The following is a 23,912-nucleotide window of genomic DNA, read 5'->3' as shown; positions in this document are numbered from 1 at the left end:
ACCGCATTTGTTTCTAAGTGTTCGCAGACCACTTCCTTAATGATCTTTTCCAGAATTTTGCCTGGTATTGATGTGAGGCTGACCAGACGGTAATTGTTTGGGTCGTTCTTTTTTCCCTTCTTGAAGATAGGGACCACATTCGCCCTCCTCCAGTCTGCTGGGACTTCTCCCGTTCTCCAAGAACTCTCGAAGATAATTGCCAGTGGTTCTGAAATAACTTCCGCTAGTTCCTTCAGTACTCTTGGGTGTAGCTGATCTGGCCCTGGGGACTTGAATTCGTTTAGAGAGCCCAAGTGTTCCTGGACAACTTGTTTCCCTATTTGGGGTTGGATTTCCCCCAATCCTTCGTCCATTCCGTGTTGCTGAGGTTGAAGATGGCTTTCTTTTTCTGAGAAGACCGAGGCAAAGAAGGCATTAAGTAGTTCGGCCTTTTCCCTGTCCCCTGTCGCCATCACCCCATCTTCTCCTTGCAATGGCCCTATCGCCTCCTTTTTCTTCCTTTTTCTTCCTTTTTCTACCAACGTAAGCAAAAAAGCCTTTTTTGTTGTTTTTTATGTCCCTGGCAAGCCTGAGCTCATTTTGCGCTTTAGCCTTGCGAACCTTTTCCCTACAGGTGTTGGCTATACGTTTGAATTCTTCTTTGGTGATTTCTCCCCTTTTCCACTTCTTGTGCATGTCACTTTTGAGCTTTAGCTCAGTTAGAAGTTCTTTGGACATCCATTCTGGCTTCTTTGCACTTGTCTTATTTTTCTTCTTTGTTGGCACTGTTTGCATTTGCGCCTTGAGTATTTCACTTTTGAAAAACTCCCATCCATCCTTAACTCCCTTGTTTTTTAATATCGGCGTCCATGGAATGCCGCTCAGTAATTCCTTCATTTTTTGGAAGTCAGCTCTCTTAAAGTCCAGAATGCATGTTTGACTTGTCTTAGTTTCAGCATTCCTTTGTATTGCAAACTGCAGGAGCACATGGTCACTTGCCCCTAAGGATCCAATCACTTCAACTGTATTGATCAGGTCTTCCACATTTGTTAAGATTAGATCAAGAGTTGCTGATCCCCTTGTTGCCTCTTCTACCTTCTGGACCATAAAATTATCTGCAAGGCAAGTGAGGAATTTGTTGGACTTTGTACTCTTGGCTGAGTTTGTTTTCCAGCAGATATCGGGATAATTGAAATCGCCCATGACTACTATATCTCTTCTTTGTGCCTGTTTGGTCAGCTGTTGACAGAAGGCTTCATCAAGTCCTTCATCCTGACTCGGAGGTCTGTAGTAGACACCCACGGCAAGATCTTTTTGAGTCCCGGTTCCCTTGATTCTTATCCAGATGCTTTCAAGCTGGTTTCCCGGATTACAGTCTTGCATTTCTTCTGCAACGTAACTGTTTTTGACATATAAAGCTACTCCCCCTCCTCTCCCCTTTGTTCTATTTCTGTGAAAGAGGTTATAGCCCTCAATGGTTAAATTCCAGTGATGGGAGTCATCCCACCAGGTTTCAGTGATGCCTATGACATCGTATGTGTGGTGCTGTGCTAGGAGTTGGAGTTCGTCTTGCTTATTTCCCATGCTCTGAGCATTAGTGTAAAGACATGTAAGCCCCTGTGACCTCCCCTCGAACTGTTTATTTGGGATTATTGTGCTCTCTGTACTTGGTCCTTGCTGTGTTTGTGCAGCCCTGCGTTTAGCCTTTCGGCGGTTCCCTGTGGTCGTGGGTAATATAGTGTTCGCCAGGCTGTTGTTCCCCTCCCCCAGTGGATCTAGTTTAAAGTGCGCCTGATGAGGTTTGTGAGTCTGTGTGCAAAAAGATGTTTTCCTACTTGTGTGAGATGCACCCCATCGCTTGCCAGTAGTCCATCCTCTTGGAAGAGTAGACCATGGTCAAGGAAGCCAAGAACATAATGCCAAGAACAAGAGAGGGAGTGAGGAAACAGCCACTGTCATCTCACCCCCTTTTCTGTAGTTCCAGGAATTTACAATCTGGTGCAAGAAGAAACCACCATCTCCTTTCAGTCCCTGAAATGGGGCTAAAGGAGGAAGTGGATTCCTATTTACTATGGATAGTTTGACCACTTATTCCTTTCAGTAATAGTTACTGATATGTCCCTTTCATTCAAAATAAAAATGCTGTTATTAAGTATAGAAAATGAAGTTTGTCTTTTACAGATCTTTTTAAGTGCCATGGCTCAGTGCTATGAGATTTGTCATTCTATTAGGTCTCTAGCTTTCTCTGCTAAAGAGTATTGGTGCCTCGCCAAATTACAAATTCCAGGATTCCATAGCACTAACCCCCATTCCTCTTTGTCCAGATCTTCTGTCCTTTGAAACTAGCCAGTCAGATTTTAAACCACAATCTTCTTTATATCAATAATTTCCATCCCCTGCCCTTTCAAAAGATCCAGCCATATTCCAAGCCATTTTAACCCATCAATCTCCTTGCCCCACCTCTCTTCTTTCCAATCCTCTTCTGCCTTTCCAGAAGAGTTAGTCAGATTTTAAATTCCTTTCCTGCACATCAATCTCCTCACCCCACTCATCTTCCTCTCAATGCTCTCCTGGCTTTCAAAAAAGCTTTTCCAACCCAATGATCTGCTCGTCCCAGGAGATTGAGAGAAGATGACTAGGAGGGAGAATAATGTAAAGAGTTGGATGGCCTGCAAATTGGTTTCAGATCTGGGTGTTTCTTTTGGATAGACAGGGGATTGAGAGGAGAGGTTTGGGAGAAGAAGAGTGGGGTGAGGAAGCTGATGAGCTGTGAAGGGGTTTATACGAGGTATCCTGCTGGCAAGGTAATAAAAGGACCGGCACTGTCAACAAGAGTCTGTGACATGCATGTTTGGAGACGGTTTATGCTATTCCATAATTGACACTAGTTCAGTATTTTTTTTATGTTTTCTATTTACCCTAAGATAGTTTTACTATAATCTGCTTACCATAGGTAGGTAAAGGTAAAGGTTTCCCCTGACGTTAAGTCCAGTCATGTCTGACTCTGGGGGTTGGTGCTCATCTCCATTTCTAAGCCGAAGAGCCGGCATTGTTCGTAGACATCTCCAAGGTCATGTGGCCGGCATGACTGCATGGAGCGCCGTTACCTTCCCGCCAAAGCGGTACCTATTGATCTACTCACATTTGCATGTTTTCGAACTTCTAGATGGCAGGAACTGGAGCTAACAGCGGCCGCTCACGCTGCTCCCGGGGTTTGAACCTGGGACCTTTCGGTCACCAGCTCAGTGCTTTAAAGCACTTCGTCACCGGGGCTCCACTGCTTACCATATATTTAGCTTATTATAGCCTAGAATTTTTAATAGGTTGGACTAGAAACATTGGGTTTGCTATGTTCTTTCTTCATTCATTCTGTTTCAGTTAGAGGAAATTTCATTGTCGATGGGAAATGGCTTACTCATTTCCAGAAAGACAGGAATTCATCTTTTGATTGGTACAATTGGGGAAGAAGCATCTTGTATTGGATACATGAAACAGTTCAATTTTGCACTCACCAAGGCAAACGTAACTGAATATCTATGTGTACTGTTTCCTTAAAACAAAAGGTTATTTATATATATCACAAAAAAGTTTTAGGGCTTTTGAGGAGGTAGTATTCTCCCTATATAAGTCTAAAAGGGAGGCAATGGCAAACCTTTGATAAATCTTGCTGAGAAAGCCATTGGATAGGGCAGCTGAAAATTAAAGAAGTTGAAGGTATAAAACAACAAGATGGTTTAGTTCTTTCTCTATGCCAGGAATGGACAGTTTTGAGGTGCTCTAGAGGTTACTGGGCTTCAACTCCCATTATCCTTAATCAGTATAATCGGTGATGAAGGATGATAGTATTTGCAACTAAGCATAACCGCCCTGAGTCCCCTCGGGTGAGAAGGGCGGGGTATAAATAATTGAAATAAATAACTGCTTAGCCCGTGGACATACTCCTGAGTTAAGTAGATAAGCATAAATTCAAACGTGCTTTGCGTCCCTTATCTGTAAGCTTAATTCAAAAATAGCAGACATTGAATAGAACTGTGTTTTCTGTGCTTCATGGAAAAATGTCAACATGGGTAAGAATTTCATTTTGCTTTGGCCATGCCCTGGTCCTTAGCTCCCTCTCTTCCTGGTTTTCTACCCACCCTTCCATTTCTCTCCGAATTGGATTTTGTCTGCTAGACTGAAAAACACTTGATATGAAAATATGGAAGGGAAAAGATGAAGTAAATATCACATGAAACAAAGAAAGAGAAGGGGCAGATCCCAGGAATAAGATAATAAATGTAGAGTTTGACTGGGAACACACTTTATGTATCAATTCTTGATCTCCTGGCTAACATTTAATACAAGATACATGACATATTTATGTAGGCTGGATCTATACTGCCATATAATCCAGATTATCTGATTTGAACTGGATTATATGAGTCTACACTACCGTATAATCCAGTTCAAAGCAGATAATCTGGATTTTATTAGGTAGTGTAGATGAGGGCTGTAGTTAAAATAGCATGTCTCACATGCCTGTTTTTTCCCCTTTTTGTTGCAGTCCCACATTTCTATACAGGAGAGCTAATGGACTCTTCATCTCTCATTCACAGAATTTTGTAAAGGATTCACATGTCCTCTTTTTCTACTTGTCACTTTTCATTGTTTTAGCACAGTTAATATACATTGAGGAAGAAGAGATGAGAAAGATTGCTTCATAGCGGTTCTTGGTTAGTAGTGCTAGGAGTCATCTGTTTTGAAAAGCTTTTTATTGCATGGGTTGGGAAACATGAGGCCTTCCAGATGATGATGAACTTCAGATCACATTGTCCCTCATCATTTACTACTTGGCTGCAGCTAATGGGAGCTAAAATCCAAAAACATCTGGTGGGGCATATGATGGAATGACTCCCAAGTTGACCCTATAGTTCCAGACTTTAGCTTCCTGTTGCCCATGTTTCCCTTTCCCTTAAATATCTTTTCCTGGTTCAGGTTTTTGGGCCTTAGGGTGATCACCGTACTGGAAAAGTGGCTGTGTTGACCAGTGGGTTCAGCGTGATGAAATGTGTCCTCTTTTCTATGGTAATTATAAAATTAAAATAGCCACACAGCGCTGTAGACAATAAAAACAGCAAGGGTTTATACGGGTGCTACACACAGCATGTGGAAACACCAACATTTTAAACAAAAGCGACACATTTCCCTGAACTCTTCCCATATTTTCAGCTACTAGAAACCATATCCAGATCTTCTCCATTCCCTTCCCAAGCCATGCATAATGTATCCTGGCATTGTTGTGTTCTTGGCTCTTGTATATGTCTTAACAAGCTGCTACTGAGATTACTATGCTGAGGTTTGCCTATAACTCAGATCTTGAAATTGGCCTGCCCTCGCTTTTCAAAATATCTTTCTTGTTGTCTTCTAGGATGACTGCAAATTGGTATGCTCTTCCTTATCTCTTTGAGTTCTTAAGTTGATAATAAATGATTGTAAGAAGGAGTCTCATGATCGTCACCCTGCTGCCTAAAAGCTTCAGTGTTGCTCAAAGTCCTTTTTGTGTTTACTCACAGCTGCTTGAAAACTGTATCCTGGGATCTCCCACTCATTTCTGTTACATTAAAAATGATAGTAAAGATGATCCATGTAACATGATCAGTAGATAATATTAATTGTAAATGCTGGGAAGCAACTAATAGTAGCGTGAATATTATTGAAAAGATCAGTAATAGATTATGTATAGGAATTTACAGATGCCCATAACATGTTAGAAAAGATAATATTTTTCTACTTGTTTCTCCAGTATCCAGTAACTGAAAATTGAAAATTACATTCTATGTTGATGACTGACCTGTGAAAACCTTGAGTCCTTTCCCTTGTACTCCATCTTCTGATGGCTACGTTCATGTTACCTGCTTTATTTTATTTTATTTTGGTTGCAAAAGATTCCTGCTTGATTCCTCAAGGAAGCCTACTGCAAGCTCAGAACAGGCAACCTATTTTGAATTCCTTTAAGTTATTCCACTGCTGTTGTGTTATACTGTTTTCTGTGTTATGAATAACTTTCCTGCTATCACGTAGGAGCCCAATGTGTACTTGCATTATCTTAATTATTGAGCTGTTCAGGAATTGTCTTTTTAAAATTGTTTCAATGTAATTATGTGATAGATAATGTAACAGCCAGCCCGCCATATGTTTACATCTTCCACAATGTAAAAATATAGCAGTTAAATAATTAACCATTTACTGTCTATCGAATATATCACAAAAACTGCTGTTTGACCATTATTAATAGCAAGGATGGAAACAAACTTCAAGGGCATGCTGTATAAAGCAGTTGCAACTCTGTAAAGAAGAGTTACAACTTGAATGAATAATCTGCTCTTTGAAGTTGTAAATGTAACATTCAACTTATTTGCACAGTTAAGGTTAGGGCTTTACTTGTCAGGAAAATGAAACACAGTAATCTTGTTACTCTGTACAAAGGTTTCCAGTCACATCTCTAAAACACTGACCAAAGGTTAGAAGGAAGTTCCTGATTAAAATGTCATCATGGATAGTGTACTGCCAAAGGGAAGCAGATAATGTTTATGTGTCTGAAATGAGCCGACATCTTTGCCTTCTTTTGCAATCATTATACAGAATACTTGCAGGCAATAACCAATAAATAATGTTCTTTTTTTTATTTCCAGGAGATACTGTTACCATTGGAGATGTGTCATACAAACTCAGAACTCCAAGAAATCCAGAACTTGTACCAAGGAACTACAGTAAGGAGCTATATTATTTCACAACCCAGCCCAAAATAGGAGTCCAGATTAACAAATATGTGCATATGAGTGCTGAAAAAAGAGAACTCTGAGTACACAGGCTGGATTTGGCCTCCAGGCTTCTTCTAAAACTGCACTCAGATGTGATGGCGATCTGGCTGTGACATTTGTCACCCCATTGATTGCCAGGGTTGATTTGGCTGCTTTAGCTGGTTAGGCAGGTGTCCCCTTCCTCCCGCATTTCTCCATGTGCATCCCTCCCAAAGCTGCATGCTTGGTGGAAGGGGACAACATCCCAGGTATAAAATGAGTATACTGAGGTCTCCAGTCTTCGGTCCCTGGTATAAGATAGCTAAAATCTCACTCCTTTGCTGAGTGGGAAATCCTTGTCCTTAATTGATACAAGACAAGAGGTAGAATTTCCTTGTCACTACCAATGAAACATGAGGTTTCTTTATAGTTCTGCAAGGGAATTAATTAACTGGAGAAAAGAGTATATTAAAAGGCTCTTAAAACTTTAAAATGCTGTATTTAAAAATAGATTTACATTGTAAAGTTTTTATAGATCGTGGATCTGAACATTTGAGTAGGTACGCTGTGTTTTTCATGCCTAAGACTCACTGGGTAGGATATTGAGCTTGGACCAGAGAGATGTGGATTGAATTCCATCTTCCATCATGAAACTTGTTGCATAATTTTGAGTTAAGTCCCTCATATTCAAATGCCTCATAGTGTGATTGGGATCATAATATTTTAGGCCACAATGAGCAAAGTTTGGCTGTGGGACTGCATATTCAGACTCCTTAAACCACCTTTTTTGTCATAAGAGATACCACTTGAATAAGGAATACCTCTTGAGCATCCCTTATTCAGAATTCTGAAGTCTGAAATTCTCTAGAATTTTCCATCTGGCTGACTGAGGCGGCGAACCCTTTGTTTTCTCATGGTTTAATGTACACAAATGTCGTTTCATGCACAAAATTATTAAAACTGTTCTATAAAATGACCTTCAAGCTATGTGTTTCTAATAAGGCATAAATAAATTCTGTATTTAGACTTGAATCCCATCTCCAAGATATTTCATTTATGTACATATATGTAAATTCAAACGTTCCAAAATAAAAAAAAATCCAAAATCTAAAATAATTCTGGTTCAGAGCATTCTGGATAAGGAATATTCAGTCTGTATTGGCTCTTTTGGAAGGCTGCAGATTCAGCAGTTCATTCTTAAAATAGATTGCAGCTTCTCTTGCATTGTTTAACACCATAAAATGCCTGTTTTTCTAAACCAGAGTGAACTGGTTTGGACTGTTGGCAGTCTGTCTGGCTGTTTTTGGCGTAGAAAAGCAATCCTTATATTTGCCTGGAAGAATGACAGGATAAAGATGTTCTAAATAAACCACAACTTTAACTTCATTTTTTAAGAAAAAAACATGAATTTTTCACTACCAAACGGAACTCTTGGGCTTTACTTAGCAGAAAATTGCATCTGAAATTCTACCTGCAACTTATTTATTAGGGAGCAAGATCAATTAAATGCACCAAGATGTAATTTTGTGCAAGCATATAGAATTCTTGATTAGTCTGTTTTTGCCTCCCACGAGACCTGTGGATTTTTTCACTACATTCCATGTCTATACTTGGGACTGGATCAGAGCTCATAAAAGTTTAATGTACTTCTGTGCAGTTGTGGGATTTTTTTTACAAGGAACAGAATGTGTGAAAACTTTTGTGAATAACTGTAGTTCTGTTCTATGATTTTTGCACCCACCCTGGATATCTGACCATGGCAACATCCCATGATTGCATCCCATTTGAATTACAACAACAATCTATTTCAGGCATCCTTTGATAAGTGTTCAAAAACATCAGTGGGTCCATAATGCTGTCTGCGTCTAGCAATTGGCAACATATGATTCCCTTGACGAAACAGCTTCACTTGTTACCAATCTGTTTCTGGCCACAACCCAACATGACCTATAAAGCCCTAAATGGCTTGGATCCAGACCATGTGAAAGACTGTATCTGCCTGTATGAGGCTGCCCAAATCTTAAGCTCGTTGGGAAAAGCTTTTGTTCTGTCCCAACACTTTCACAGGTCCAACTGTTGAGGACATGGGAAAGAGCTTTCTTAACATCTGCTCTCACACTGTGAATCTCCTTCCTGCCAGAGGCCAACTTGACCTTCACTTTGATCTCTTTTGGCCAGCAGGCAAAGCCCTTTTATTTAAACAGGCCTTGAATCATTGATGAGGTGTGGCAGAAGGATCTTTTTAATGGCATATTCTAAATATTTTCATGTGATTGTCTATTTAATGTGGTATTTTAAAAGTAACATATATTGTCATAACTATATTTTTATGGTAACTCTACATTGTAAGCTGTCTTAGTTCCCACATGCGGAGAAAGTCAATATATAAATGATTAAATCAAATATATATATATATATATATATACACACACACACACACACACACACACACACACACACACACACGTTCTTCCCATGGTGCACATAAATATTAGTGTTAGACCTCTGTTTTTGTGGCTTTTGCCACATCCACACAAAATAGAAACAGGAGATTGCAATTATTCTGTGACATTAACTAGCATTTTTTGTAATATTGGTACTCATTTTGTTTTCTAAAAATGATTCCTTATTAAAAATCCAGGTCTGATTCACATAGGGTAAAGATCACAGTAAGGAAGAGTAAAATAATATGAAAGAAATGGAAGAAGGTCTGGGAGGATGAGAGTTTATTTTGTTTTGTTTTTCTTTTCTTTTTTGGCCTTCATAGTAACCTATGTAGTACATGTTGTGTGTGTTTTACTATAAGATCAACTCAGCATATTTGCCAACAAATATATCCAAGGCTAAGTTCTCTTTATTCCAAATCAAGGAAATACTCAACATTTGTGGGAATTACAAAAGTGCTAAAATACTCCAGAGTAAATTACGCTCTGTAACACATTGATGACTAGCAGGCTGTAAGTGCATCTGAGTGCACTCGTGCCCAAAGGGGCTGTACCTCTGAGCCTTTGGATTGCTCTTGTATGCTTTATAGCATTTATGTTCTGTTCTACATGACAGCTTGTTTTGCATTCTTGAATTTTGTTTCTATTTTAGGCTTCTCTTAAGTCTGATCCAATTTCTTTTCTTCAAGCCATAGCTAAAAATAGAACTACTAAGCTTATTTATGTGAAATGTACCAGAAGCTTTAGGTTACAAAGCAAGAAAATTGTTCCTGGGCTTCTGATATGAGGTGACAGGGCTCCATTTGAGGATGGTTTGGAAACTATAGTTAGTTCTAAATGTGGCTGCTGCACAGTGTAATTGGATTGGGTATATGGTCACATTATGGATGTGGAGGGTCAGTTGTAACCCTCCACATCCATTCTCTTTCTGAGCCCAAATAAGAAAGATTATAGTTTTCATTGACTTTTGAACAAAATATCTCCCTTTTTGGCACCTATCAAATATGTTTTCCAGATTTTTAAGCAGTTTAGTCTTTTATGGACTTTCTTACTCATCGTTGTTCTTGATCTACTTTAGTAAGGGTATTACAGTTTATCTGTTTTAGAAAAAATAATATTTTAAAGCTGAATATTACTGTAAACCACTCCGAGAAGTCTTTAAAGCTCAGCATATAATGTACAGTAGAGTCTCACTTATCCAACATAAACGGGCCGGCAGAATGTTGGATAAGCGAATATGTTGGATAATAAGGTGGCATTAAGGAAAAGCCTATTAAACATCAAAATAGGTTATGATTTTACAAATGAAGCACCAAAACATCATGTTAGACAACAAATTTGTCAGAAAAAGTAGTTCAATATGCAGTAATGCTATGTAGTAATTACTGTATTTACGAATTTTAGCACCAAAATATCACGATATATTGAAAACATTGACTTCAAAAATGCGTTGGATAATCCAGAACGTTGGATAAGCGAGTGTTGGATAAGTGAGACTGTACTGTACGTCCTCACTGCATACTGTATTTTGTTGTGGTGTAACATCAAGTCATTTCCAACCGAGAAGGAACCTGTAATATTTGTCTGTAAATATTTCATTTAGGGAAAGGTTATCAGTTAAGCTGATTTCATTTTGTAGTAATCTTTGGATTTAATAATAATAATAATAATAATTTTATTCTTATATCCCGCCCCATCTCCCCGGAGGGACTCGGGGCGGCTTACATGGGGCCATGCCCAGACACGACAGCACAAATCAGATAAAACATTAAAACTTCAACATGATTAAAAACAGTCATAAAAGTCAATATACACAATAATATTAAAATCCCGATTTGGGTCAAAAGATCCAGGCCAAGGTGCAAAGCAATATCAAGTTATCAGGGAGGGATAATTATACAGCAGGTGTAATACTTAAAGTGCTGAATGAATCCTAAAAACAATCCAGAGGGTCTACTGCTTAATAGGTAAATAACATGATCCCACAAGGATCAGTCAACGAAGGCCTTCTGGAATAACCAAGTTTTCAGGCTCTTCCTGAAAGAGAGTAGGGTAGGGGCCTGCCTAATCTCCCTGGGAAGCGAGTTCCACAGCCGGGGGGCCACGGCGGAGAAGGCCCTCTCCCTCGTCCCCACCAACCGCAACTGCGAAGTTGGTGGAAGCGAGAGGAGGGCCTCCCCCGACGAGCGAAGAGGTCGTGCGGGTTCATAGGGGGAAATGCGGTCTCGAAGGTAGGTGGGTCCCAAACCGTTTAGGGCTTTGTAGGTGATAACCTGCACCTTGAATTGGGCTCGGAAAATAAATGGCAGCCAGTGGAGCTCTTTAAACAGCGGCGTTGAGCGCGTCCTGTAATCTGCCCCAGTTAGAAACCTGGCTGCCGATCGTTGTACTAGTTGTAGTTTCCGAGCCGTCTTCAAAGGCAGCCCCACGTAGAGCGCATTGCAGTAATCCAGTCTAGAGGTAACTAAGGCATGGACCACCATGGTCAGATCTGACTTCTCGAGGTATGGTCGCAGCTGGCGCACAAGTTTTAGTTGTGCAAAGGCCCTCCCAGCCACGGCCGACACCTGGGCCTCAAGTGTCAGCGCAGAGTCCAGGAGGACCCCCAAGCTGCGGACCTGCGCCTTCAGGGGGAGTGCAACCCCGTCAAGCACAGGTTGCCACCCAAGACCCCGATCAGACGTACGACTGACCTGGAGGACCTCTGTCTTGTCAGGATTGAGCTTCAGCTTGTTCGCCCTCATCCAGGCCAATACAGCGGCCAGACACTGGTCCAGTCTCCGAGGGGCTTCCTTGGAATTAGGTGGAAAGGAGTAGTAGAGTTGGATGTCATCCGCGTAGAGATGGCACCGCACTCCAAAACTCCGGATGACCTCACCCAGCGGTTTCATGTAGATATTAAAAAGCATGGGGGACAAAATGGAACCTTGCGGGACCCCACAGGTCAATGGCCAGGGGTCCGAGCAGGTGTCCCCCAGCTTCACCAACTGGGAACGGCCCTCTAGGAAGGACTGGAGCCACTGCAGAACAGTACCCCCAAGGCCAATCCCGGAGAGACGTCCCAGAAGGATATCATGGTCGATGGTATCGAAAGCCGCTGAGATGTCCAAGAGAACCAGCAGGGTCACACTCCCCCTGTCCAGCTCTCTGCGGAGGTCATCCACCAAGGCGACCAAAGCCGTCTCGGTACTGTAGCCAGGTCTGAAACCAGACTGCGATTGGTCCAGAAAATCCGTATCTTCCAAGAATCCCTGGAGCTGGGAAGCAACCACCCGCTCCAAGACCTTGCCCAAGAATGGAAGGTTAGAGATTGGTCTGTAGTTACTGAGGTTAGCCGGATCCAAGGAGGCTTTCTTCAAAACAGGCCTCAACACAGCTTGTTTTAGGCCAGATGGAAATATGCCCTGCTCCAAAGAGGCATTGATTATTCTCACAAACCAATCAACTAGCCCTCCACTGGCTTGTTTTAAGAGCCAAGATGGGCAAGGGTCAAGGGCACAGGTGGTCGCCCTCACCGCTCCAAGAATCTTGTCCACATCATCAGGCTGCACAAGCCGAAACGAATCCCACAAGATCGAATAGACAGATGCCTCGGTTACCTCACCTGGCAATGCATCAAGGCCGGCGTCTAAGTCGGAACGAATCTGAGCGACTTTGTCTGCAAAATGGTGAGCGAACTCGCTACACCGAGTTGACGAGATGTCGGGTGCTCCCCCAACCTGAGGAGGGTGGAGGAGCTCCCCAACAACTCGAAACAACTCTGAAGATCTATTTGTTGCAGACGCGATGCGGGCAGTCGAGAAAACTTTCCTGGCTGCCCGCAATGCCGCGGAATAGGCCCTAATAGCGGCTCTAGACCGTGCTCGGTCAGATACGTCACGAGTTGTCCGCCAGCGGCACTCTAGTCTCCTTCTTGCACGTTTCATCTCCGCCAGCTCCCCAGTAAACCAGGGAGCTGGGGCAACTCCACGCAGCGAGAGGGGACGCTCAGGAGCGATCGTGTCTATTGCCCTGGACAACTCGCCATTATAACGAGTGACCAGGGCATCGACAGGATCGTCAGCTTCCATGGTAGACAGATCCCCAAGAGACCTCAGGAATCTCTCAGGATCCATAAGTCTCCTGGGGCGGACCATCTTAATTGGTCCACCACCCCTGCGGAGGTTGGAAGAGACGGTTAGTCTTAAACTGATCAGATAGTGGTCGGACCATGACAATGGAAGAATAATTTGCTCTTCCACTCCGACCAAACCGTCGCCCGCAACAAAAACCAGGTCGAGTGTATGTCCAGCTTGATGAGTGGGACCCGATATTATTTGGGACAGACCCATGGTCGTCATGGCGGCCATGAATTCCTGAGCTGCACCTGTCAAGGTGGTCTCAGCGTGAATGTTGAAGTCGCCCAGCACCAACAGGCGCTGGGAACCCAACACCACGCTAGAAACCACCTCTGCTAGCTCAGGCAGGGAGACTGCTGTGTCGCGGGGTGGACGGTACACCAGCAGAATCCCCAAACTGTCCCGGGTACCCACCTTCAAGTGGAGACACTCAAACCCGACCGATTGCAAAGCGACGCATCTGACCAGGGCGATGGACTGCCTAAAGACCACCGCAACCCCACCTCCCCGCCCTCCTGTCCTGGCCTGCTGATGCACCCCGAAACCCGGAGGACAAAGCTGGGTAAGACTAACCCCACCCAGATCATCCAACCAGGTTTCGGTGATGCAGGCCAGATCCGCATGTTCATCCATGATTAGATCCTGGATAATAGATGATTTACCTTTGACGGATCTGGCATTAAACAGCAGGACCTTCAGCCGGGAGGGGCTACCATGGATCAAAACCACATTTACAGATTGACCAATGCATTCAAGCTGTTTGTTCATATTTTGGAAACTAACATCTGGATTCTTTGTATGTTTTTATTAGCTTAAAGACTTGATATTACATACTTATGGCACAGATTCTACCCACTGTGTTTTGATGTTCTCATTGGCAACAAAGCAAATCTGGTTCAGGTAGTCAGGCTAAATAGAGTCCCCGAGTTACAACCATTCAATTTATAAATGATTCATAGTTAAGAACCGGGGTGAGACAACTGGAAATGAGAGAAATCTGCTGCTAGGAAATTCACTCCTGAAAGAGTTATCATGGAGGAAAAGGTGTCTCTACTGAAGCTTTTTCACCAATCCTTGTTTCCAAAACAAGCATTTTTTTTCAAATTATCACAGGGACTGAAAGAGGTGAAATATTCTGATCAGAGCACAGACAGCAAACCAAACACCACTAAGATGTTATCCCTTCCCTATTCTATCCAATATACCTGTTCCGACTTACATACAAATTCAGCTTAAGAATAAACCTAAAGAACCTGTTCGTAACTTGGGGACTGCCTGTATATTGTATGCTAAAGTTGTGAGGCTTGTATTATTGAAATTTCTCTTTTGGTAATTCTGATACAACCAAAGGCTATTCTATTTATAGTTATGTGTCTTTGCATGTTTTTAATTTGTATTAACTGCCTGTCTCCAAATGCAGGCTATACTCTAGCTCAGTGCCTCATGTTCTCCTTTATTTTTCCCCTGGGTAGCATGCACTTTCCTCTAGTTTCTGTCCTTTGTGGACTGTTACATAGCATGTTCATGCTCTTGCTACTGTTAATATGTTTTTGTGGTTTTGATCCATCACTGTGGAGGATCTTAGTGATTACACATGATTTCATTCTAAAATGCATCAATGTTTTCTGGTCAGTGCATGATTCCTTGTTGAGAGAAAGGGCAACAATAGAAAGTCACCATAACTGCCGTAATAGTTATTTCCTCTGTGTTTTCCTCTGAGGAGGAAGATTCTTGTCACTTGTACAGTAGATCTCTGTCCGGTGGTAGAATGATATAAATCATTATCTCTTTGGTGAGGAATGTCCTTCTGTTCTACTTGTCTTTTATTCCATATTTGGTTATTGTGATGTTGACTTGATTGGCCCCTCTAGCACCAATTTTGTTAATTTTTTTCACCTTTGGTCCTGGTGGGGATAAGTCTTAACAGGGACTCTGGGATTACTTTGCATGGGTTTTTTCAGCTGTGTAATTATTCACCATGGTGTGTATTTTGAATGTATATTACCATATATACTTGAGTGTAAGTGACCCAAATATAAGCTGAGGTACCTAATTTTACCACAAAAAACTGGGAAAACTTATTGACTCGAGTATATGACGAGGGTGGGAAATTTACCAGTAGCTGGTAAATTTCAAAAATAAAAATAAAAAGATACCAATGAAATTACATTAATTGAGGTATCAAATGTTTATGAATGTTTACATAAAACTGTAATTTAAAATAATAAATAATAATAAGACTTTAACAAGATAAGACTGTCTTGCCTATATACTTGAGTATAAGCCGATCAGGACCCTCACTCGAGTATAAGCCGAGCAGGGCTTTTTCAGCCCTTAAAAAGGGCTGAAAAACTCGGCTTATATATACGGTATGTTTGTTTTGGGGTAGTGTTTGCCTTCATTCTGATCAGATGATATGGCCTTGGACTGCAGGAAAATACTCTTGCCAGTCAAGTTGCCTGTTGTCTACTTCCCTTGGGTTATCATTTGGGTGGTAGAAGAACATCACTATGTCAAGAAATCTGAGAAACATAGGTCTGATTAATTAGGATGTTGCCTAGTCTGGCAAGCTATAAAAGATCTTAGCAGTTGAACCAAACGTGAATCTCAGTGCAGAATAAGTGTTTCCTGCTGGCCAAGACTGGATATTCTTTGTCAGTCTTGAGGTTCCCAACAACTGATATGGGTAGTAACCTTGCCAGGTTTGTATTTCTCTTCTTTAATACGTTTACCTCCTTTGCAATAAAATTGTCTGAATTTCAAACCACTTATGTGCTTATTGCCTCTTGAGTCCAAAAAGAACCTTTGCTTCTGGCAAAATAGTTAACAAGTCCCATTGTATTTACTTTTCAACAATAAACTTTTCAAGAATGGTTAAACAGGATACGGGTGATAACTCTATCCAAAAAAGTTAACCTATACATTAAGATTAGCAAAAGGAGAATTGAAGGAAGATTTGCTTGATAAAACTTGGAAACCATTTATTCGTTTAATGTGTAAAAGCAGTGGCGAATTTAAACCACCAAACGTCCAAGAAAGATTGTGGTTGAGTAATTTATGAATTTATTATGATAGTCATATACAACGGATCAAATTTGAATAATGTAGTATTATAGTTGACAGTGCTGTATTTTTTATAATGCTATCTAAAAATAAAAAAGAAAAGAAAAAGAGGGGAAAAGGAGATTTGACAGTTCCTTTTCCACAAGTTTACCATCTAAATCAGGGGTCCCCAAACTAAGGCCCGGGGGCCGGATGCGGCCCTCCGAGGTCATTTACCTGGCCCCCGCCCTCAGTTTTATAATATAATATATTGTATATACATATAATATTGATAATAATATTATAATGTAATACAATACAACACTAATAATAATACCATATAATAATCTTAATAATATATTCTACATTACATATAATATTACTAATAATATTACAGTATAGTGGTATAGTTTAATATAGTAATATATAATGCTAATATTGTGCTATGCTAATAATATAATATATTGTATGTACATATAATTTGTAAGCCACTCTGAGTCCCCTTTGGGGTGAGAAGGGTGTGATACAAATGTATTAAATAAATGCAGTAAATAAATAATAAATAAATTTTAGGCTCACCCAAAGTCTGAAATGACTTGAAGGCACACAACAACAACAACAACAACAACAACAACCCTAATTAACTTGACTATCTGTGATGAACCATGGGCCTTGTAGTCCTGCTCAGGACATTGTAATCCCTGATGAAGATGAAAACTTGGGTTTTTTACCTTCCCAGTCTGAACTGGATTCCTCTCAGCCAGATCTTTCCCAGGCAGATCTGGAAACCTTGCACCTGCAAGAAAGTTGTGCCCCAGAAGTATGTCAAACAACCCCAGAGCCTACTTCTCCCGTGTTCTTGCGCCGGGAGTTTTGTAAACAACAGAGAAGTTTGGATTCAGCTTCGCGCAGGAGTGCGAGGATAGCAGCTAAGAATGTTGCCAATTAACATTGGTTCTCGTGAGAATCTTTAAGGAGTTTAACATCTGGTCTCAGAGTTTAGCTTTCGTTTCTGATTCCCAGAGAATCGCTTTGGTGAGAAAGTTGGACTCTATATAGGTGTTTTGCCCGCGTAGCAACTTCGCGGAGTCAATTCGTCAGCCTACGGAGCGAGTTGTGTTTGGACAGCGCGCTCCGATTCAAGCCTCGCTTCAGCTCAAGCCTTGCCTTGCTATCCAGCCTTCGCCTTGCTTCCCAGCCTTGTTTACCTACGGACTTTGCCTTGCTTCCCAGGACTAATCCTTGCCTTGTTTCACGGATTTTACCAAGCTATTCCACGGACCTTGTTCTTGTTCTTAGTTACCTTGTTCCACGTTCAAGCCTTGTTTCAAGTATCAAGTTATTTCCTAGCCACGCTCAAGTTTTATGGACTAAAGGACCTTGTCATCTCCCCTCACTTTGCTTGGCAAAGTGAGTGTTTCGGTTATTGGATTACAACTTTGGACCTTAATATTTCTTATTGGACATTGCTTTTTTGGACTAATTCTGACCTTTCCTGAAAGGTCTAATTCTGGACTATTTTCTACACTTGTTTTTATTAACTTTATATATTCCTTCAATAAAGATATTAGTTAGATTCTGGCCTCTGTGTATGGTTATTGGTGCCTCTGCTGCCTGGGTCGTGACAGTTTGACTCCGCCACCCATAAGCACCAACTAACCGAGGCCAGGATGTCTACCGGAGCCGCGCCGGCTGGACAGCCGCTCAGCTACACCATCAGCAAGGACGAAGTGGACCGCATCCGTGACAGACTCAACGCGCAGGATGGAGAAATAAAAGGGTTGAGGGAGCGCGGAGTTCGCCTCCCGGCCATGGCGTTGCCTACCAAGTTTTCTGGAGAAGCTGCTAAGGTTCATGTTTTCCGCCGCCAATGTCAAGCTTATCTAGAGGCCCGTGATGCCGAGTTTCCCCAAGAAGACATCAAGGTGGCGTGGGTCTACAGTCTTCTAGACGGACCAGCGGCTAGCTGGGCGACGGCCCTGTTTGATCAAGCCTCCCCCCACCTAAGTTCAGCACAACGCTTCTTGGATCACCTTAAGGAGACCTGGGGAATCGAGGACAATTTGGAGGCAGCCGGTCACAAACTCCGGCGCCTCCTTCAAGGAGACAGACCCATGTCTCAGTACATAGCCGAGTTCCGCGTGCTGGCCCACAACACCGGCTGGAACGATGTAGCCCTCAGAGGACAATTTCGGGAGGGTCTCAACATTGAAATGCTGGAAGAAATCTCCAAGGTGGATCCTCCCCAGACCCTCGAGGCACTCATTGATCAATGTTTACGGGCTGAAGTCATGATTGCCAACAGGAAACAATGGGTTCGAGGCCAGGGCGGTAGAGCCGGGGCAAAACCCCCCGCTCCCGCCAGTGTTCAGCCACGTCCGGTGTGGAGACCCCCACCGCCAACCCCATACCCTAGAGGAGGCGAGGAGGTGCCGATGCAGTTGGGCAATGTGCGTCCCAGACTAGATGCCGCCGAGAAGGCCCGTCGTCAACGCTTGAACCTCTGCTGGTACTGCGGGAACGGGGGCCACTTCGCCAGAGAGTGCCCAGCCAAAGGGAAGCCTGCCGCCCGTCTTGCGGCGGCGTCCTCCACGGAGTCGAAGGCGTCTGAGCCGACTGGCACACAGCCGGCGGGGGAAGCCAACGACCGGGTGTAGAGAGGCTCGCCAACCCGGTCAAAAAATCCATCCAAGAGCCGCCAACCGGGGTCCTGTTCCTTCTCGTGGTCACATTATGGTCAGCAAAAAGGGGACCCGTCATGATCCACGCCATGATAGACTCTGGAGCTACCAACAATTTCATCGATAGAGAGTATGCCGACTCTCTGGGATTACAATATCATGATTTCAAGAATGCCCGTGTGGTGCAAGCCATAGACGGCCGTCCCCTCAAGACGGGCCCCGTAAGCCAGTGGTCGGAACCCACCAGGATGTGGATAAGGGAACATATGGAAGAGATTTCCTTCTTTGTTACCGAGGTTCCCCATTTCCCTGTGATTTTGGGAATTCCATGGCTGACACTCCACGACCCTAACATCTCCTGGTCCAACAGAGAACTGCAGTTTGCTTCACCGTACTGCCAAAACCATTGCCTCGTAGCCAAGGTATGCCATGCCACAGACTCCGAGCCCATCATCACCTTGCCAAAGAAGTACTCCGAGTATTGGGATGTATTCAATGAGAAAGAAGCCGAAAAATTACCCCCACATAGACCTTATGACTGTGCCATTGACTTGGTGGAGGGGGCCCCGATCCCGCGAGGGCATCTCTACTCCCTGACTGAACCAGAGCAAGAAGCTCTCAGGGAATTCTTAGAGACAAACCTTCGCAAGGGGTTCATCAGACCCTCTCAATCCCCAGCCGCCTCCCCAGTGATGTTTGTGAAGAAGAAGTCAGGGGAATTACGCTTGGTGGTGGACTACAGAGCATTGAACAATATCACCAAGCGGAACAGCTATCCCCTGCCCTTAATCTCGGATCTACTGGACCGACTTCGAGGAGCCAAGGTCTACACCAAGCTGGATCTTCGGGGGGCTTATAATCTAGTTCGCATCAGAGAAGGGGACGAGTGGAAGACCGCCTTCCAGACTAAATTCGGATTATTCGAGTCCCGAGTTATGAATTTCGGTTTATGCGGAGCTCCCGCAACGTTCCAGCATTTTGTCAACGATATTTTTCAGGACTATCTAGACAGATTCTTGATAATCTACTTGGACGATTTTTTGGTGTTTTCCAGATCACAATCAGAACATGAGAACCACGTCAAAATGGTGTTGCAACGACTGCGGGATCATGGCCTTTATGCCAAGCTAGAAAAATGCGCTTTTGATCTACAAGAGGTAGATTTCCTTGGCTACCGCATCTCGCCTCTAGGGCTTTCCATGGATCCAGCCAAAGTTTCAGCAGTATTGGAATGGCGGGCGCCAACTAACAAGAAAGAGGTGCAGCGTTTCTTGGGGTTCGCGAACTACTACCGCAAGTTCATTCCAGATTTTGCCCGCTGGTCCGACCCCATCACTAGCTGCATCCGTGGAAAGCAGCCTTTCCGCTGGACTGATCAAGCAGAGAAAGGGTTCCAGCAACTGAAGAAACTATTCACCTCCCAGCCAATTCTACAGCACCCAAATCCTGGAACCCCTTTTGTGGTGCAAGCGGACGCCTCTGATGTGGCAATTGGGGCTGTACTCTTACAACCGGTGGGAGATCACCTCCACCCCTGTGCCTTTTATTCTCGTCAACTAACCACACCAGAGAGGAATTACACCATTTGGGAAAAAGAACTACTGGCCATAAAGGCAGCCTTTGAAACTTGGAGACATTGGCTAGAAGGAGCCAAATTCCCCATTGAAGTCCACACTGATCATCGTAATCTAGAACATCTAAGAACTGCCCGCAAACTAAATCAGAGGCAGCAACGTTGGGCTTTATTCTTTGAACGTTTCAACTTCCAGATTCATTATGTGACCCCAGCTCAAACCAAGCAAGCAGACGCCCTGTCACGTAAACCGGAATACGCTGCAGGACGCAAGGAGACCTTTGAATCCCAACTGCTACAACCTGAGAACTTTGCCACGCTCACAGTGGGGAACACCAAATCCAGTCCCATTGGTTCAACTTCCCCTACTCCAGGACCCATCTGTGCTCAAGAAATCAGGGCTAGTCAGCAGGCAGATGCCTGGGCGCAGGACCAACTTCGCCAAGGTCTGCATTTTCCCTTTTCGCTTAAAGATGGGCTGCTCTGCTATAGAAATCATGTTTATATCCCACCCGGACCGGGCAGGGAAAAAGCGCTTCGTCTGTGTCATGACTGCAAACCAGCAGGACACTTCGGACTATTTAAAACCATGCATTTGATCCTAAGAGATTTTTGGTGGCCCAAGATCCGCAAGGATGTGGAAAAATATGTCAACACCTGCCCAGTATGCCAGCGCTCCAAGATACGAAGGGAGAAGCCCTCAGGGCTTTTGCACCCCCTTCCTACCCCATCTCGCCCATGGGAAATAATTTCCGCGGATTTCATCACTGACCTACCACCTTCCTGTGGATTCACCACGATCTTAGTGGTGGTGGACCTATTCACCAAGTTAGCCCATTTCATTCCCTGCGAAGGCCTCCCCACGGCCAAAGAAACTGCGGATCTATTTCTTCAGCATGTTTTCAGACTACATGGATTGCCCAAGAGTTTAGTCACAGACCGTGGATCTCAATTCACCTCTCGTTTTTGGAAGGCACTACAAAAACTATTGGGCATAGACTCTCGCTTATCTTCAGCTCATCATCCCCAAACAGATGGGCAAACGGAACGCACCAATGCCACTTTAGAGCAGTATCTTCGCTGTTATGTAAACTACCAACAGGACAATTGGGCTTCTCTGTTACCACTGTCTGAGTTTGCCTACAATAATGGAGTTCAAGCTTCTACAAAAGAAACGCCGTTCTTTGCAAACTACGGTTTCCATCCACGTTTCTTTCCCCCTGTCATTGAAACTTCAGAAGTTCCCGCAGCAGAGGATTGGCTGCAGGAACTCACAGCGGTGCAACAACTTTTGCTCCAGCAACTGGACCAAGCCAAGGAGGACTATAAACGCCACGCTGACAAACACCGCCAGCCGGGCCCCGAAATCAAGGTAGGAGATCGGGTTTTCCTGTCCACTCGCTTTCTGCCCTCCCACCGCCCATGCCGGAAGTTAGATGCCCGCTTCATTGGCCCCTATCCAGTGGTGGCGCAATTAAACCCCGTGACTTTCAAACTCCAACTTCCGCGTTCAATGCGCATTCACCCAGTGTTTCACCGTTCCCTGCTCCTTCCGGCGGATGGTGTGCGTCCTGATACAGACCAACCAGCCCCCCCTCCTGTTTTGATGAATGGGGAGGAGGAGTTCGAGGTTGAGGACATTTTGGATTCTCGCTTTCATCGCCGCCGCCTACAATATCTCATTGACTGGGTGGGTTTTGGGCCTGAGGAACGCTCTTGGGAAGACGCCTCCACAGTTCATGCTCCTGATCTAACCCGTCGCTTCCATCTGACCTATCCCACCAAACCGCGACCTCGCGCCTCGGGGAGAGGACCCCAGTTTGGGAGGGGCCCTGAGGAGGGGGATAGTGTGATGAACCATGGGCCTTGTAGTCCTGCTCAGGACATTGTAATCCCTGATGAAGATGAAAACTTGGGTTTTTTACCTTCCCAGTCTGAACTGGATTCCTCTCAGCCAGATCTTTCCCAGGCAGATCTGGAAACCTTGCACCTGCAAGAAAGTTGTGCCCCAGAAGTATGTCAAACAACCCCAGAGCCTACTTCTCCCGTGTTCTTGCGCCGGGAGTTTTGTAAACAACAGAGAAGTTTGGATTCAGCTTCGCGCAGGAGTGCGAGGATAGCAGCTAAGAATGTTGCCAATTAACATTGGTTCTCGTGAGAATCTTTAAGGAGTTTAACATCTGGTCTCAGAGTTTAGCTTTCGTTTCTGATTCCCAGAGAATCGCTTTGGTGAGAAAGTTGGACTCTATATAGGTGTTTTGCCCGCGTAGCAACTTCGCGGAGTCAATTCGTCAGCCTACGGAGCGAGTTGTGTTTGGACAGCGCGCTCCGATTCAAGCCTCGCTTCAGCTCAAGCCTTGCCTTGCTATCCAGCCTTCGCCTTGCTTCCCAGCCTTGTTTACCTACGGACTTTGCCTTGCTTCCCAGGACTAATCCTTGCCTTGTTTCACGGATTTTACCAAGCTATTCCACGGACCTTGTTCTTGTTCTTAGTTACCTTGTTCCACGTTCAAGCCTTGTTTCAAGTATCAAGTTATTTCCTAGCCACGCTCAAGTTTTATGGACTAAAGGACCTTGTCATCTCCCCTCACTTTGCTTGGCAAAGTGAGTGTTTCGGTTATTGGATTACAACTTTGGACCTTAATATTTCTTATTGGACATTGCTTTTTTGGACTAATTCTGACCTTTCCTGAAAGGTCTAATTCTGGACTATTTTCTACACTTGTTTTTATTAACTTTATATATTCCTTCAATAAAGATATTAGTTAGATTCTGGCCTCTGTGTATGGTTATTGGTGCCTCTGCTGCCTGGGTCGTGACACTATCTCATTGGCCAGAAGCAGGAGTACACTTCCCATTGAAATCCTGATAAATGTATGTTGGTTAAAATTGTTTTTATTTTTAAATATTGCATTGTTCTTTCGTTGTTGTTGTTGTTGTTGTTGTTGTTGTTGTTTTTGAACTACAAATAAGACATATGCAGTGTGCATCGGAATTTGTTTGTATTTTTTTTCAAATGATAATCCGGCCCCTCAACAGTCTGAAGGATTGTGGATCGGCCCTCGGCTTAAAAAGTTTGAGGACCCCTGATCTAAATGATACATGACACAAAAGGAGGATAGGATGGTGGAATGAGAATTAAAGCATGGAAGGAAGACCTCTCACTGGTTGCTGGGACCCATGCACGAAAGATTCATGCATACCTTCTCCCTTAGGAGCCTTCCATGTTTTGGGTGGTTAAATACTTGTAAGAGCACTGCAAGACATTGGCACTTAGGATTTTCATTTCATTGATT

At 43.5% G+C, this 23,912-nt stretch overlaps 1 protein-coding gene across 2 annotated transcripts in view; it reads left to right on the top strand.

Moving 5' to 3' along the window:
• The window catches only part of vwa8 (von Willebrand factor A domain containing 8), a 123,974-nt gene that overhangs the window by 6,093 nt on the left and 93,969 nt on the right, over positions 1-23,912 (top strand). For both annotated transcript variants that reach the window (XM_062975601.1, XM_008106817.3), the window contains exon 2: positions 6,651-6,728. In XM_062975601.1, the coding sequence (XP_062831671.1) occupies positions 6,651-6,728 (78 nt within the window). The remainder of the gene's footprint in view (positions 1-6,650; positions 6,729-23,912) is intronic.

The sequence above is a fragment of the Anolis carolinensis genome, chromosome 3 (genome assembly GCF_035594765.1).
Source record: "Anolis carolinensis isolate JA03-04 chromosome 3, rAnoCar3.1.pri, whole genome shotgun sequence".
Lineage (NCBI taxonomy): Eukaryota > Metazoa > Chordata > Lepidosauria > Squamata > Dactyloidae > Anolis > Anolis carolinensis.
This window is presented reverse-complemented; position numbering and strand designations above follow the sequence as displayed.